This window comes from Anomaloglossus baeobatrachus, chromosome 5 (assembly GCF_048569485.1).
Source record: "Anomaloglossus baeobatrachus isolate aAnoBae1 chromosome 5, aAnoBae1.hap1, whole genome shotgun sequence".
NCBI lineage: Eukaryota > Metazoa > Chordata > Amphibia > Anura > Aromobatidae > Anomaloglossus > Anomaloglossus baeobatrachus.
The window spans coordinates 342,425,366-342,443,987 of NC_134357.1; the positions used below are offsets into that span (position 1 = coordinate 342,425,366).

Sequence of the window (18,622 nt, forward strand, 5' to 3'; positions counted from 1 at the left end):
CATGTGATAGTTCAGTTTTTCTAGTTTAATAAATTTGCAAAAATATCTACATTTCAGGACAAGTAAAATATATCTTTGTACCGTGTTAGCCAGTAGAGATAAAAAAATTGTTTAAAAGAACAGAGAGTCCTCAGTGGTTGATACCTTTTAATGGCTAACTGAAAAGATGGCTAACTCGAAAGCTTGCAATTATTACCATCTTTTCAGTTAGCCATTAAAAGGTATCAACCACTGAGGACTCTCTGTTCTTTTAAACAATTTTTTTACATTTCAGGAGGTTTTTTTCTGTGAAGATGGGGTGCAAAGTGTACATTAATGAGAAAAAAATGAACTTTTTTGAATTTACCAAATGGCTGCAATAAAACAAAGAGTGAAAAATTATAGAGGGGTCTGAATACTTTCTGTACCCACTGTAACATCCCCACTATGTGTATCAGTGTACATCACCTACACATTTCATTTATAAGTATATACAGTGTCTTGCAAAAGTATTCGGCTTCCTTGAATTTTTCAACCTTTTCCCACATTTCAGGCTTCAAACATAAAAATAAAAATGTTAATGTTATGGTGAGGAATCAACAACAAGTGGGACACAATTGTGAATTTGAACGAAATTTATTGCTTATTTTAAACTTTTTAAAAAAATAAATAACTGAAAAGTGGGGTGTGCAATATTATTCGTCCCCCTTAAGTTAATACTTTGTAGCTCCACCTTTTGCTGCGATTACAGCTGCAAGTCGCTTGGGGTATGTCTCTATCAGTTTTGCACATCGAGAGACTGAAATTCTTGCCCATTCTTTCTTTGCAAATAGCTCGAGCTGAGTGAGGTTGGATGGAGAGCGTTTATTTACAGCAGTTTTCAGCTCTTTCCACAGATTCTCGATTGGATTCAGGTCTGGGCTTTGACTTGGCCATTCTAACACCTGGATATGTTTATTTGTGAAGCATTCCATTGTAGATTTTGGTTTATGTTTGGGATCATTGTTTTGTTGGAAGACAAATCTCCGTCCCAGTCTCAGGTCTTTTGCAGACTCCAACAGGTTTTCTTCAAGAATGGTCCTGTATTTGGCTCCATCCATCTTCCCATCAATTTTAACCATCTTCCCTGTCCCTGCTGAAGAAAAGCAGGCCCAAACCATGATGCTGCCACCACCATGTTTGACAGTGGGGATGGTGTGTTCAGGGTGATGAGCTGTGTTGCTTTTACGCCAAACATATCGTTTGGCATTGTGCTCAATTAGTTGTATTTTGGTTTCATCTGACCAGAGCACCTTCTTCCACATGTTTGTTGTGTCTCCCAGGTGGCTTGTGGCAAACTTTAAATAACACTTTTTATGGATATCTTTCAGAAATTGCTTTCTTGCCACTCTTCCATAAAGACCTGATTTGTGCAGTGTACGACTGATTGTTGTCCTATGGACAGACTCTCCCACCTCAGCTGTAGATCTCTGCAGTTCATCCAGAGTGATCATGGGCCTCTTGGCTGCATCTCTGATCAGTCTTCTCCTTGTTTGAGATGAAAGTTTGGATGGTCGGCCGAGACTTGGTAGATTTGCAGTATTTGGTATGATACTCCTATTTCAATATCATCGCCTGCACAGTGCTCCTTGGGATGTTTAAAGTTTTGGAAATCTTTTTGTAACCAAATCCCGCTTTAAACGTCTCCACAACAGTATCACGGACCTGCCTGTTGTGTTCCTTGGTTTTCATGATGCTATTTGCGCTTTATACAGAACACTGAGACTATCACAGAGCAGGTGCATTTATACGGAGACTTGATTACACATACGTGGCTTATATTTATCATCTTCAGTCATGTGACGCACTTGTTGATTCTTCACCATAACATTAAAATTTTTAACTTTATGTTTGAAGCCTGAAATGTGGGAAAAGGTTGAAAAATTCAAGGGAGCTTTCGCAAGGCACTATATCAGCTCCTCACTACATAAACCAGTGAATAGCACCTCTTAACTACATATAGTAATCTATATCACCTTCTCATTATATGAACCAGTGGATATCAACTCACTACATATACCAATGTATATAATCTCTTCACTAAATGTACCAGTGTATAATGGCATATGATTTCCTCACAACAAGAGCCAGTGTATATAAAGATATACTAGTGTATATAGGACATCCTCACGACATGTACCAATGTATATCATCTCCTCACTACATATACCAGTGTATATCAACTCACTAAATTTACCAGTGTATATTAGTATCTCATCTCCTCACAAAAAGAACCAACATATATAATATATGCTCGTATAAAGATATACTAGTGTATATCATGTCCTCACAACATGTACCAGTGTGTCATGTCCTCACTACATGTATTAGTATATATCATCTCCTCACTACATGTACCGAGATGGATAGTCTCACTACATATCACCTTCTCTTTACATGTACCATTGTGTCAAGTCCTCACTTTATGTACTGAAGTGGATAATCTGACTACATATCAGTGTATATCACCTCCTCACTACATGTACCAGTGTGTCATGTCCTCATTACATGTATTAGTGTATATCATCTCCTCACTACATGTACCGAGATGGATAATCTCACTATATATCAGTGTATATCACCTTCTCTTTACATGTTCCAGTTTGTCATGTCCTCACTTTATGTACTGATGTGGATAATCTCACTACATATCAGTGTATATCACCTCCTCACTACATGTACCAGTGCGTCATGTCCTCATTACATCTATTAGTGTATATCATCTCCTCACTACATGTACTGAGGTGGATAATCTCACTACATGTACCGAGATGGATAATCTCACTATATATCAGTGTATATCACCTTCTCTTTACATGTTCCAGTTTGTCATGTCCTCACTTTATGTACTGATGTGGATAATCTCACTACATATCAGTGTATATCACCTCCTCACTACATGTACCAGTGCGTCATGTCCTCATTACATCTATTAGTGTATATCATCTCCTCACTACATGTACTGAGGTGGATAATCTCACTACATATCAGTGTATATCACCTCCTCACTACATGTACCAGTGCGTCATGTCCTCATTACATCTATTAGTGTATATCATCTCCTCACTACATGTACTGAGGTGGATAATCTCACTACATATCAGTGTGTATCACCTCCTCACTACATGTACAGGTGCGTCATGTCCTCATTACATCTATTAGTGTATATCATCTCCTCACTACATGTACTGAGGTGGATAATCTCACTACAAATCAGTGTATATCACCTCCTCACTACATGTACCAGTGCGTCATGTCCTCATTACATCTATTAGTGTATATCATCTCCTCACTACATGTACCGAGGTGGATAATCTCACTACATATCAGTGTATATCATCTCCTCACTACATATACCAGTGTGTCATGTCCTCATTACATGTATTAGTGTATATCATCTCACTACATGTACAGAGGTGGATAATCGCACTACATATCTGTGTATATCATCTCCTCACTACATATACCAGTGTGTCATGTCCTCATTACATGTATTAGTGTATATCATCTCACTACATGTACAGAGGTGGATAATCGCACTATATATCAGTGTATATCATCTCACTACATATACCAGTGTGTCATGTCCTCAATACATGTATTAGTGTATATCATCTCACTACATGTACAGAGCGGAATAATCGCACTAAATGTACCAGTGTATATCACCTCCTCACGACATGCACCATTATGCTATCTCCACACTACATGTATATGTGCATATTAATGTACAATGTTATAATATAAGACAGATTTAAGCACTAATTTGAGAACCTGTGCACAGTATGTACAGTATTATAGAGGTATTACTGGATTTGTAACAGTGGGAAGTTTAGTTATGTGTTTAGAACAAATTACTTGCCAGAAGTAGAGCTACATTACAAACTCTTGAAGACTCTTTTGAAGTCCATCAAGATCGTTCTGTTAATATGTTACAGATATGTACCCCTATTATCATGTAGGAATGTTTAAGACTGTTATGTGGCTTGTGATGTCAAAGCAAGGTCTTTGATATAAGTCCTACCTGAGGCTGGAGTCGGGCAAAGTACTAGTCCTTACAGTATCTCATAGTCTTCTCTGTTTTTCTGTCCAACTGACCATTCCCCTGTGCTCTATCATTACATCTCTCCTGTGCCTGCGTCATTGTGATGTAAAGTCTGAGGCTTAGCATGCCTTCACTGCCAATATACTGATATCTTAAGAGAAAGTAATGTGCCATTCATTTTATGGGTGCAACGAGTATGTTGGACTGGAATGTTCAGAATGTGCCCCCGTACTGATAGTATGAAGGTGTACACCTGCCTTCTGTATGCACTAATTGTATATAACCATAACTTGATAGTATTTACACAACAATTCTATGTACAAGTGCATCTCAATAAATTAGAATATCATCAAAAAGTTAATTTATTTCAGTAATTCAATACAAAAAGGGAAACACATATATTATATAGAGTCATTACACACAGAGGGATCTATTTCATGTGCTTACTTTATGGCTTACAGACAATGAAAATCCAAAAGTCATTATCTCAAAAAATTAGATTATATAAGACCAACTGAAAAAATTATTTTAAACTCAGAAATGTTGGCCTACTGAAAAGTCTGTACAGTAAATGCAGTCAGTACGTGGTCGGAACTCCTTTTGCATGAATTACTGCATCAATGTGGCGTGGCATGGAGGCGATCAGCCTGTGGCACTGCTGAGGTGTTATGGAAGCCCAGGTTGCTTTGACAGCAGCCTTCAGCTCATCTGTATTGTTGGGTCTGGTGTCTCTCATCTTCCTCCTAGCCCGGGTAAGACGCTTCTGGTGTTGTCTATTGGTCATGAGTGTCTTAACACAAGGAATGTGACAGTTGTAGCCCATGTCCTGGGTACATCTGTGTGTGGTGGCTCTTGAAGCACTGACTCCAGCAGCAGTCCACTCCTTGTGAATCTTCCCCAAATTTTAGAATGGCCTTTTCTTAACAATCCTATCAAGGCTTTGGTTATCCTGTTTGCTCGTGCACCTTTTACTACCACACTTTTTCCTTCAACTCAACCTTCCATTAATATGCTTGGATACAGCACTCTGTAAACAGCCAGCTTCTTTAGCAATGATCTTTTGTGGCTTACCCTCCTTGTGGAGTGTGTCATTGACTGCCTACTGGATATCTGTCAAGTCAGCAGTCTTCCTCATGATTGTGTGGTCTACTGAACCAGACTCAAGGCCTCATCACACACAACGAGATCGCTAACGAGATCATTGCTGAGTCACAGTTTCTGTGATGCAGCAACGATCTCGCCAGCGATCTCGTTATGTGTGACATCTACCAGCGATCAGGCTCCTGCTGTGAGATCGCTAGTCATTGCAGAGTGGTCCGGACCATTTTCTTCAAAGGCAATGTCCTGCTGGGCGTGTGACAGGGTCCCAATGACCGCCAAGATCGTTATACAGGTCGCTACTGTGACCTGTATCGTTACTGTGTCGTTGGTAAGGCCTGACTGTATGACATCTCACCAGCGACCTCCCAGCTACTTACCAGCGATCCTTATCAGGATGTATCGTGGTCGGTATTGCTGGTAAGTCGTTGTGTGTGACTGGGCCTTCAGGGACCATTTTAAATGCTTAGGAAGCCTTTGCAGGTGTTTTGTGGTAATTATTCTAATTTTCTTAGATAATGACTTTTGGGTTTTCATTGGCTGTAAGCCATAATCATCAACATTAAAAGAAATAAACACATGAAATAGATCACTCTGTTTGTAATGACTCTATAGAATATCTGTTTCCCTTTTTATATTGAATTACTGAAATAAATTAACTTTTTGATGATATTCTAATTTATTGAGATGCACTTGTATACAGTGTGTCCACCTATATCCTGTCCACCGCCGTTAACTTTAGATCGGATGCAGCTATAGGCATAGAAGTGGTGTCTAGGTATAGTAAAGTATCCATGCTCTACGCAATGAAACCACATATAGCTCCACCTGGTGGAAAACAACGGAGTTAGCATTTTTATCTTGAAAACGGAACGAGATAGAGAAAAAAAGTGAATTAAAAAATTTTAGGGCATCATCAATTCAATACGAATCGACACCTTGCATACAGAAATGCTATGATATGAAACCCCTGACTCTCCAAAACATTGAATGCTGGTCACGCATATGGCGCTCATTTAACTTTGATGCTCAAAGTGGCCACTGTCAGCTGCAATGCACATCTGGACTCTGGACAGCATACTGTATCTTGCTGCATGTTGTGCAATATGGTAGGTGACACGTTTGCACAAGCATCTGTGATACGTCGTCGGAGATCTTGCAATGTTGGTGGAGGGGGTCGCATACACCTGCTGTTTGATGTGACCTCACAGAAAGAAATCCAATGGGGTCAGGTCAGGTTAGCATGGAGGCCACTCCACGCAGCCACCATACCCAATGACTTGTAGGAAGGTCTCCATGAGGTATCACTTCACGTCCGCAGCCTTGTGAGTTTTACACATTCTAATCATAGCATTTCTGTATGCAAGGTGTCGATTTGTATTGAATTGATGATGTCCTACAACTTTGTAATTCACTTTTTTTCTCTATCTTGTTCCGTTGTCGAGATAAAAATGTTAACTCCGTTGTTTTCCACCAGGTGGCGCTATAGATGGTTTCATTGCGTAGCGCATGGCTACTTTACTATACCTAGACACCACGTCTATGCCTATAGCTGCAGCCGTTCTCAAGTTAATGGTGGTGGACAGGATATGGGTGGACACACTGTATAATGACTGGAAAAAAAAAACATAAGCAAAAAAACTAATATACATAATGAGGGCAAAGTATTAAGATAAATGCAACAAAATTCTAAGCCAAAAACTGCCTCGTTAGCAGAATTGGGAGCATAAACTAACATGAGACCCCATATTTTAGGTACAAAAAAGCCTATAGCTTCCGCCGTTCTCAAGTTAATGGCGGTGGACAGGATATGGGTGGACACACTGTATAATACTCTGCTACAAATGAACAGTGCTGTGCATATAATAATGGACAGCTACATAACATATACTTTAGGCTGTGTCCACACATTGCGTTTTTATAGCATTTTTTTATGCATCTTTGAGTGCAGGGAATCCTGACGCCAGCAAAGTCAATGAGAATCCTGAAGTCTCATGAACAAGTTGAGTATTTACGCCTTGCAGATTTGGTGCTGATTTGAACCTGCAGCATGTCATTTCTTTCAGTGTTGTTTTTTTCTTCAGATTGCATCCATTCTAATGCATGGGAAAAATCTGCACCAAAAATGCAAGGCAAAAACATATTGAAAACGCTGCAAAAACGCACATTTTTGCCACCTTGTTTTTCCTGCTAAGAGATGCAGATACGGTGCTGAAATATCTGCACCAAATATATACGATATATATTATACAGGTACATTTCATGTAATGCCTAATATACACAATTACACTTTCCTGTATTCAAAACTGTAGAGATACAATCACTGCACGGTATTTATAAATATAGAGAGAGGCATACCTGGGGGTTGCAAATAGGACATTTGCCCCAGGCCCCGAAGTGGGAGTGAGCTATTCTCTGAGTCAGCTGTCAATTGGCTCCCAATGATCAATTGTACTTGCCGCATTCAGGTACAATTATAGGCCTGACTGCTGGCACTTTTGAGTCATAGGACCGTCAGCAGCGTGATCAGGTCAGCTGATCAAACTGATGACATCACTCCTCAGCGCCGTATAGGCAACAGAAGTTTGGTTGGTAACTGCTCCAATGGAACTGAAAAAACTGAAGATTTATTGTAATTAGGGGAAGGGGGGGGATTTGAGCAAACAACATAGGGAGTAAGGGTGGGGGGAATATATCGAAACAGTATGGGGAGCAAGGGGGAATGTATATAGACACAGTATGGGGAGTGAGGAGAGATGGGTACAGCCAAAGTATGGGAAGTGAGGAGGGGAGAAATTTAAGGACAGTATCGGGAGCTAGGGGGCAGGAAGGGTGTGGACATAGTATGAGCAGAGGGAAGGTGTGTGCAGACAAAGTGTGGGGAGCAAGGGCGGATGGGTGCGGACACAATTTGAGGAGTGAGGTGGGATGGTGCGGACGCTTTGGGGAGTAAGAGTAGATGCGTATGGACATAGTATAGGGAGCAACGGGGGATAGATGCGGTCACAGTGTAGGGGTGCCGACACAGTGTAGGGTAGAGGGATGGGTTCGGTCACAGTGTGGGGAGTAAAGGAGGGCTGCAGACACAGTGTGGGGATTAAGGGGGATGGGTACTTATACAGTTTGATGAAAAGTGAGGGGCGATGGGTGCAGACAGTCTGTGGAGTGAAGAGGAGATGAGTGCGAAGGTAGTGAGAAAACAGTATGGGATCAGAAAAAATGTGAGAGGGCACATAATAAAGATTGGATAGTGTGGGGAGGGGTGGTATGGAGAGGGGGTAGTATTGGGGGACAGTGTGAGTCAGAGCAAGGATGGGACAGTATGCCGAAGAGCAGTGTGATAAGTGGACACAGTATAGAGACTAAGCAGTATAAGGGGGTACACAGCGTGAGAGGACAGTTTGAAGAGGGAGCCCAGTATGGAAAGGAGAGGGCTGTGTGGAGGGCATGTACCATTGACAGTGTGTGCATCATTTGTCATTTTGTGCAGGGAACAAAATGAAAAGCAATTATTTATTCAGGGGCACAGCGTAGCACATACATTTTATACAGGAGCATTATAATCACTCTGCTATTTTTAAGGATATTGTTCCGGGATGTGCTGCAGAAGGCCTGAGAAGATGGAAGTCTGCAGAGACAAGCTGTGACCTTGAAAAGTCACTATGGCATCTGGACAAGATGAAAAAAAGAAAGGGAACAAGCTGTCGTATACGCCAATTTAGAGCATCCCAAACATGCTCAGTGGGTGACATGTTCTGTGAGTTCGCTGACCATGGAAGAACTGGAATGTTTTCGGCTTCCAGGAATTGTGTACAGAGGCCATGCATTATCATGCTGCAACATGAGGTGATGGACGTGGATCAATGGCACCACAATGGGCTCAGGATTTCATCAGGGTATCACTTTGGTTTCAAAATAGTCCACTTGAAAAAGACAGGCAGGCACTCCCAATACTGCGGTGCACATATCGCTGGATGTTCTTCACAACTCAAATAAATAATAGAGATCAGCACTCGTAGATTTTTCTTTCAATTTTTCTTTTCTTTTTTTAACTCATAGTGCATAAAACACCAAATAGCGTGACACGTTTCGGTCAAAGGGATAACATGACCTTTCTCAAAATGTTTGAGAAAGGTCATGTTATCCCTTTGACCGAAACGCTTCACACTATTTGGTGTTTTATGCACTATGATTTAAAATAAAGAAAAGAAGAATTTAAAGAAAAATCTACGAGTGCCGATCTCTATTATTTATGTGGATTCAAAATGGTATCAATAAAATGCACCTGTGTTTGTTATCCATAATATACGCCTGCCCATACCATAACCCCATCGCCACCATGGGCCACTCAATTCACAATGGAAAGGCTGATCTGGATAAATACCATAAAGGGGTTACAAGGACCTACTCAGCCAGAGGATACATCTAAAAATAGGTACAGTGCATATCAATTCATAAGTGGTAGTGATAACAACCCACTGTGACCTCAGATGTACCAGTAGAGACCGATGTGTTAGGCAGCAGGTGACTCCAGGTGGCTGATAGATAAGTAATGTGGAGCACAATCCAACAGGTACTTTCCTCCGATAGAGGAGAGGGGCCGCAAGAGGTTCCACAGGCTGGTTAAGGCTACTTTCACACATCAGTTTTTTTCCATCAGGCACAATCCGGAAAAAAACGGATAAAATGGATCCAGCACCGGATCAGTTTTGTCCCCATTGATTTGTATTAGCGCCGGATTGTGCTGGATGGCATTGAGTTGCATCCGGCTTTTGCCGGATCCGGCATATTTGGCTAATGCGGCGGCCGGATGGAACATCTCTCGTAACGTTTTTTGTCTCTGACAAAAAACTGCATTGCGCCGGATCCACTGTACTCCACCGGCAACCACACGCCTGGGCCCTCAGGTCACTGTTACACTCTCCTGTCAGTACAGTTACGTTAGTCTCCTCTCACTTCCACTTACTGACTGTCTGTCCAACCCTAGTCTGTCACCAGTCTTTGGGGTAGGGAAAAACAGAGATTAGAATGAATGTGTTGCTGTTACCAGCACTGGTCTTCTGGGTCCCTGGGGCGAGGCCCTGCATCCTGGCTAGGATGCAGTTCCCTGTAGCTCCTGATGGCTTCAGGGGCGCTACATGACTATAAGAGAGAGTGAATTGTAGAAATAGATTATTACAATTAATGTAAAAAAAAACATACCAAGGGATTCTCCTGACCCCTTCCGAATAAACAATACATCGATAAAACGCCAACATAGGACCAAATCCATGTGCATTAGGGAAGATAGTCTCAGACTCCCACCATTCCATGTAGAGATTGGCGTAGCTGGGTGCGAATCTGGTTCCCATGGCAGTTCCCAACTTCTGTAAGAAGAAATTTTTATCATAATAAATTTTTATCATAAATAAAATAATTGTAATTTAAAATTAATCTAATGCAGTCCACAATAGAATCTGACTGCTGTACCTGTTAATGCCCTCCAGAAGTGAGAAAATGGTTAACTACTGTGCATCCTCTGTTGTGCTTAATCACCGTATAAAGGGATGCCACATCCAGAGTGCCCAGTATATAATTTGATTGCCAGGGAACATCTTGCCGGATCTGAATAACATGTCCGGTATCTTTAAGGATGGCTGGAAGTGTTTGAACATGTTTCTGTAAATGGCAATCGACATACTTAGATAAATAAGCAGTTAGGCAGCCAATTAGTCGGCTGGGAGGGTTAGTTAAATCCTTGTGTATTTTAGGGATATATAGAACACGGCGGTCCTTGGTGTTTTATTTAGTACAAGTAAATTTATAATGATCCTAAACATGTGAAAATCCACAATAGACAACCTCAAAAGGCACAAGCTGAAGGTTTTACAGTGGTCCTCACAGTCCCCTGATCTAAACATCATTGAAAATCTGTGGCTAGACCTCAAAAGAGCAGTGCAGTGGTTACCTACAAGAAGCGTTTACAAGCTGTGATACTTGATAGAGGGAGTGCTACTAGTTACTGACCATGCAGGGTGCCCAAACTTTTGCATTGGCCCATTCCTTTTTTTGTTATTTAAAAAATGTGAAATATTATTTTTTTGCTTTTTTGTCTTAAATACACAGGCAAATGTGTCATCGTTAAGTTCAATGCCTTTTAGAGATCATTTCATCTTCAAGGTTACTGACAAAATAATTTTCAATTTAAATTCACTGAATATCAACAAATGAAAATCAGACGTTGCTTTACAATTGTGTTTCAAAATGAAAAAAAAAAAAACAACAACTAATGAATATGGCTTGGACAAGAATACTGTATATTCTGGAGTATAAGCTGACCCAAGTGTAAGCCGAGGCACCTAATTTTACCACAAAAAAATACGAAAACTTATTGACCCGAGTATAAGCCTAGGGTGGGAAATGGAGCAGTTACTGGTAAATTTCAAAAATATAAACAGATACCAATAAAATTTTATGTGCCCATCCTTGTCCCCCCCTTTGCAGTAATGTGCTCCATCCTTGTCTCCTGTAGTAATGTGCCCCATCCTTGTACCCTGTAGGAATACGCCCATCCTTGTGCCCCATCCTTGTCTCCTATAGCAATGTGCTCAGTCATGTGTCCCATCCTTGCGCCGCTGCCGTCATCACTTTATTTACTTCAGTTGAATGATTTGCGGCGCTACAAAGCATTCAACTGAAGTAAAGCGCTGACGGCAGCGGCCGAGATCATCGAGGGGTCAATGTGCCTGCTGTCTGCAAGAAGCAGGTAAGAGGACATCGTGGCAATGGACAAGAGGTGAGAATAATTTTTTGTTGGACCCTCACTCGAGTTTAAGCCGAATGGGGCATTTTCAGCATAAAAAAATTGTGCTGAAAAACTCTGTTTATAGTCGAGTATATATGGTAATTGTACCCTTAACTTAACTTACCCTTAAAAGTGGTTGAAAATAATTTGACCTTAGGAACATGTTAAACTAAGGTGTGTCCTGTAATTAACATAACATGTCTATAAACTGGTAATCAGTCAGTCTGCCTATTTCGAGGGGGAAAAGTAGTCACTGTGCTGTTTGGTATCATGGTGTGTACCACACTAAATGGAACAAAGAAAGCTAAGGAGAGAGTTGTCTGAGGAGATTACTAAGAAAATTATAGAAAACCATGTTAAAGGTAAAAAGTATAAAATTATTTCCAAACAGATTGATGTTCCGGTTACTACAGTTGCATATATTATTCTGAAGCTTTAAGTCTCTTAAGACTTTATTCTACCGCTCTAGATGTGGCTGCAAGAGGAAAATGTATGACAATTGAAGAGATGGATTATACGAATGGTATTTAAAAGAGTCTAGAACAACTTCCAAAGACAGTAGAAGTGGACTCCTGAGTGACTGAGCCTCTTCTCCCCTGCATGACCCCTGCTTGACTGCGCTCTCTCCCCGTATCATCTCTAACTGACTGCAACCCTTCCCCTTGTATCACCCCTGAGCTGACAGTGACCCCTCCCCCTGTATAACCCCTGAGTGAGCCCCTTCTCTTCTTGCATCACCCCTGACTGACTGCGCCTCCTCCCTCTGTATCACCCCTGACTGTGCCCCTTCTCTTCTTGTATCACCCCTGCCTGACTGCTGCTCCTGTATAACCCCTGATTGACTGCACCACTTTCCCCCTGTATTATCCCTGACAGAGCCCCTTCTCCCCTTGTATCACCCTTCACTGACTGTTCCCCCTTCCCTTGTATCACCCCTGTCTGACTGCACCACCTCTTTCTGTATCATCCTTGACTGAGCCCCTTTCCCCTGTATCACATCTGACTGACTACACCTTTTCTCTTGTATCACCCCTGAATGACTGCAGACCTTCTCCTGTACCACCGCTGATTGACTGCACCCCCTTCCCCTGTATCACCCCAGTCTAACTGAACCCCATCCTCGTGTATCACTCCTGATTGATTGCACCACTTTCCCCTGCATCACCCCTGACTGACCATGCCCTCTTCCCTGTATCACTCCTGACTGTGTCCCTTTATCACCCCTGAGTGACTGAGCCTCTCTCCCTGTATCACCCCTGACTGATTGAACCCCTTCATTTCTGTAACACCTCTCACTGTGCCCCCTCCCCCTGTATCACCACTGACTGACTGCGTCCCCTCCCGCTGCATCAGCCCTGACTAACTGCATCCCCTTTCCCTGTATCACCCCTGGCTGACTTTGGTTTTCTTTCCCCACTACTAACAAAATGAGGATTTTCATAAAAAGTTATGGCCTTATAGGTGAGAGAGAGATTTCTGTAAAGAATATGGGGAATGTGAGGAAAAGCTCTCTTTCAATATCACTCCAATGTCATACGTTATTTAGGGCCCCCACCACTTTTAGTACATATAGTATGCACATTCACATAATGTTTTTGCTGCAGAATTTCTATAATGGAAATCCCACTGCAAATTAATAGTGGTAATAGCCACGCAAATATTGTGCAGATATTGTTGCATTTACTAGTACACAAAGGGTTCATTCACCTTTACCACTAACCTCTTTGTTTGTGTTGTAAAGGATGAAATCAGTGGTGAATATCCACAGCATACGTAAATTAACACATTGTTCATGTCAAAACTGCAGCACCGGTCAATTCTTTTAGTGGTTAATACACATAAGGGGACATTTATCATTGAGTTTTCACCAAAATGTGGGCGCCAGCTCTTTCTATAACATTAATGCACCACTCCAGCATTTTGTTTTTTTTTCACTACTGGAGTGGTGCTTTTAACTCAAGATCTCTGCCACTATCTTATACACACCCTCTAGTGTTTTCACGTTTTTTTATTTCCTGTGGCGCCATCTTGTGAGCGCAACTTCTGACTGGCCAGAATTCATAAGTTACTTCACAAGTGCTCAGTACAAGTCTATGAGAGCCAGAATGAGGCTCACATAGACTTGTATGGAGTTGTGAATTCTGGCTCCAGAAAACACTGGGGCAGCCAGCAGGTCACAAACTGCCAGAGAGCGACAAGCTCATCGCCCTAGAGGGGGAAGATGCCAGAAGGGAAGTATAAGAGTAAGGTCAGGGACTTTAGATTAAAACCCCAACTGCAGCAGTAAAAGAAAAAAAAAACCCTGGAGAGGTGCTTTAAGAAGTGTATTACCTTGCATTATACCCTCATATTAGCATGTTTTACCACGCAATTGGCGGTCTTATATTTATTTCTATGTAGCTACATAGTAGGCCCCAAGAATGATTTTCTCTTGTGGGCCCAGGTTACTCCAGTCCGATGCTGATTATATATAATACTGTACATGTATACACATTGTACATATAAGTTTACAGGTATACACACTGTACTATATATAATACTATACAGGTATACGCACTCCAGTACATATACTGTAAAGGTATTCACCCTGAACTACATACACACATACTATACTGTTGTGACTCTAGGGCCCTGATTCATTAAGACTAACAATTGGTACAGCAGTCTTAATGAAGAGCATGCAGGAATAAGATGTGCTGAATTAATTAAGGCCTCCGACACACATCCGTTAAAAACGTGCGTGTTTTGTCCATTTCCGTATGTACCGGAGACACGGACAAACGTACACCAATGATAATCTATGTTTGTGGTCAAACTTGCGTTTTTCATCATGTCCGTGTCCGTAATCCGTATGTGTTTCCGTTTTGCACGGAAGCATGTCCGTTTTCTGCACGGAACACGCACACACGGACACCATGAAAGTCAATGGTTTGGTGCGCACAAGTACGTGACACGGATGCATCTCTGTATGCTCCGTGTACGTTTTGTGCTTTTTTCTAGCGATGTCGGTCATTCTTTCTTTTTCAGTCTATCTCCCTCAGTCCGTCTGTCGGTCTCTCTGTCTGTCTGTCGGTCTCTCTCTGTCTTGTCTGTCCCTCTCTCACAGTCTGTCGGTCAGTCTCCCCCCTCTCTCATACTTACCGTTCCCCGATCACTGCCGCAGCGCTGCACAGCTGTTCACTAAACTCCGGCGGCTTTTCCTCTTTTGAAAAAGCCGGCCGCTCATTAAACAATCTCGTATTCCCTGCTTTCCCCGCCCACTGGCGCCTATGATTGGTTGCAGTGAGACACGCCCCCATGCTGAGTGACAGTTGCCTCACTGCAGCCAATCACAGCCGCCGGTGGGCGGGACTATAGTGTGCAGTAAAAAAAAAAAAAAAAATAATTAAAAAAAACGACGTGTGGTCCCCCCCCCCATTTTGATACCAGCCAGGATAAAGTCACACGGCTGAAGGCTGGTATTCTCAGGATGGGGAGCTCCACGTTATGGGGAGCCCCCCAGCCTAACAATATCAGCCAGCAGTCGCCCAGAATTGCCGCATCCATTAGATGCGATAGTTCTGGGACTCTGCCTGGCTCTTCCCGAATTGCCCTGGTGCGTTGGCAATCAGGGTAATAAGGAGTTAATGGCAGCCCACAGCTGCCACTAAGTCCAAGATTAATCATTGCAGGCGTCTCCCCGAGATACCGTCCATGATTAATCTGAAAATGAAAGTAAATAAACACACACAAAGAAAAATCCTTTATTTGATGATAAACATTAAAAAAAAACCTCGTTCACCAATTTATTATGCCCCAAATACCCATCCATGTCCGGCGTAATCCACGGAGGTCCAGCGTCGCTTCCAGCTCTGCTACATGAAGGGTACAGGAGCGACAGAAGAACACCGCCGCTCCTGACACCTCCTTGCAGCAACTGAGGTGAGTATCGCGATCAGCGATGACGTCACTCAGGTAAATCGCGGCCACCGCTGGATCCTCCACCTGTGACAGCAAGTCGCCCGAGTGACAGCGATGAAGTCACAGGTGAGTTGCGGTCATGGGTGGAGGATCCAGCTAGCCGTGGGTAACCTGAGTGACGGCAGCCAAATTGCGCTGCTCACTTCAGTCACTCAGCGGTCACCGGTGAGTCCTTCACGGGTGACCGCTAATCAGGACGCGACACAGACAGAGCCGCGGGATGAGGATGAAGTCGAGGGAAGTTCACCCGAGTTCATTCACAGCGCGCAACTCTGTCTGCTGTCTACGGTAATCAAACACGACATTTTACATTAAACACGGAACATTTCACACGGAAAACACATTCACACGTCAGTTACAAATCAGACGCACAAACTGGCATTACACACGCACACACAGCTAGCATACGCAGTTCACACAGATGGCACACGGACCATAAAAACGGACACAAAAACGGGACACGGACCTGAAAAATGGCCCGTATTACACGTGCGTGGCTTTAACGGATGTGTGTCGGAGGCCTAAGATGGTGCATGTTATTAGTGGCTTGTGCCGCACCAGAAGTGTTACACCAGTTAAAGAGCTTAGTAACATTTCTGGTGTAGAGAATGCCGCCACTTTTGATTAATTAGATGGCTCTTCCCCATCTCCGCTCATTTTGGCAGAGCTGACTGAAACTAGCACCAGAAGTTACAGCAGTTTTGTGCTACTCCGCATTGTGCAAAAATGTAGCAACGTTTCAAAGTTGTTTGCGAAGTGGCCTAAACACTTTGTTTCCCATACATTTGGATATGGGGCACTGCTTGGAAGCTGTTATTGTACATTGAGTTGTTGTAAACCACTACTTTACCTTTTAGGGGGTACAGCACATAGTTAGTCCCAAAAAGTACAGTAGTCCACTGTGTATTTTATATACCGTGTGTCTAATAAATTCACTTTTCTGTGTAAGTACAATACTAGTACAAAGAGTTAAACTTAGGGATTTACTATAGAAACCTGATAGCCCTTGATCACATTTGCTAATCCCGAGACCTCAGTCTTTGGTTCTAGTTTCCAACAGAAGGTGTTTATGAAGAGAAGTATCCACTGAAGTTTACAGACGTATCGGAATCCTCACTAAGTGTACGGTGGACGTTTGTCCTATTTTTCAAGAAGCATTCATAGCCGAACAGCAAAATGACCTTGGACACAAACTCGTTTGCTGAAATCTACATCACCATAACAGATTTGGGGTTTTAGGACTCATTATCACCACTAATATAGTCTTTGATCGGAAAACTCCACTTCACGAATACAGTCATCCATATGATCAATTGCATCACCTTGGAACATCACATCCATATAAATTTTAATTGTACATGAGCCTGGTAAGAGGAAGCCCATAAGATCATCCATACCGTACTGGAGGACAGAACTTCTTATCGTTACTAACATCGTCCTACCACGTTGACCTCTTCTTTCTCATACTCATCATTAGGCACAGAAAACCAATAATCACTATCACCGGAATTGTATCCAGAACTTCACATCATGTAAATCATTGACCTGGGACACAGAACTTCAAATTATTGTTTACTCCCATTTTATTGCCATATATTTGTGATGGTGAAGTATAATATATGTTCGAATTTTTTAATTTTTGATGTGTATTTGCTTTTCTAGATCCAGACGCATTCCTTAAGTCGGCCCGTTTGCAGCGACTACCATCTTCATCCTCTGAAATGGGAAGCCAGGACGCGTCCCCCCTTAGGGAGACCGTGAAAGACCCTTTCAGCTCAGACTGCAGCTGTCGACAGGATGGTCTTACTGTCATCATAACCGCCTGCATTACTTTTGCCCTGGGCGTCACAATAGCACTTATAATGCAGATATATTTTGGGGATCCTCAGGTAAGAAAGAAGATTTGACTGTTAATTAAAAATCAGTTTTCTTTTCCTTTATTTTGTATTTTTTGCTCTGATTTTTTTTTGGGGGGGACACGACTCCCACTTGTAACAAGTTCTGTGTCCTATCACATGACCAGGACAGATTTTTAGCAATAGATTTACAAAGTGATGGCTCCTATTGAATGACTGAAAATAAAATCACTTTACAATCTTTAAAATATGAGGAATTGATAAAGTATTTAATATTCTGACATTATTTTTTATGACTTCATGGTACTGTAAATAGATATTTGTCATTAGGGGAGGCCAATTTTTAATCTGTGGTTTTCAAAACTATGGAAACAGAAACAAAATGTCCATTGCAGGTTCGACAGTATTATGTCACCTGCGTCCTTCCCTCCAGTAAGTCATCACAGCCATCAAAACCACATCACATCACACATTGGCCTAATTTATTAAAACTGAAAGAAAACTTGTCTTTGTTGCCCATAGCAACTAATCAGAGCTCGGTGTTCACTTTTTTTAAGCACTTCTGGTAAAATGAAAGCAGCGCTGTGATTGGTTGCTATGCACAGCAAACGCAGTTTGTTTTACAGTTTTAATCAATTTCCTTTTTGCCTTATTACCATAACCAATGCCAAACTTGTCCAAACGCTATTTCTGGCATTGCAGCTAAACAATATATACAGTCATATGAAAAAGTTTGGGCACCCCTATTAATGTTAACCTTTTTTCTTTATAACAATTTGGGTTTTTGCAACAGCTATTTCAGTTTCATATATCTAATAACTGATGGACTGAGTAATATTTCTGGATTGAAATGAGGTTTAT

The 18,622-nt window shown here is 41.9% G+C and overlaps 1 protein-coding gene across 1 annotated transcript in view; it reads left to right on the forward strand.

The window, feature by feature from the left end:
- Positions 1-18,622, forward strand: part of GGT7 (gamma-glutamyltransferase 7) — a 92,724-nt gene that overhangs the window by 10,375 nt on the left and 63,727 nt on the right. Inside the window, exon 2 of the mRNA XM_075349865.1 lies at positions 17,568-17,794. Within this exon, the coding sequence (XP_075205980.1) occupies positions 17,568-17,794 (227 nt within the window). The remainder of the gene's footprint in view (positions 1-17,567; positions 17,795-18,622) is intronic.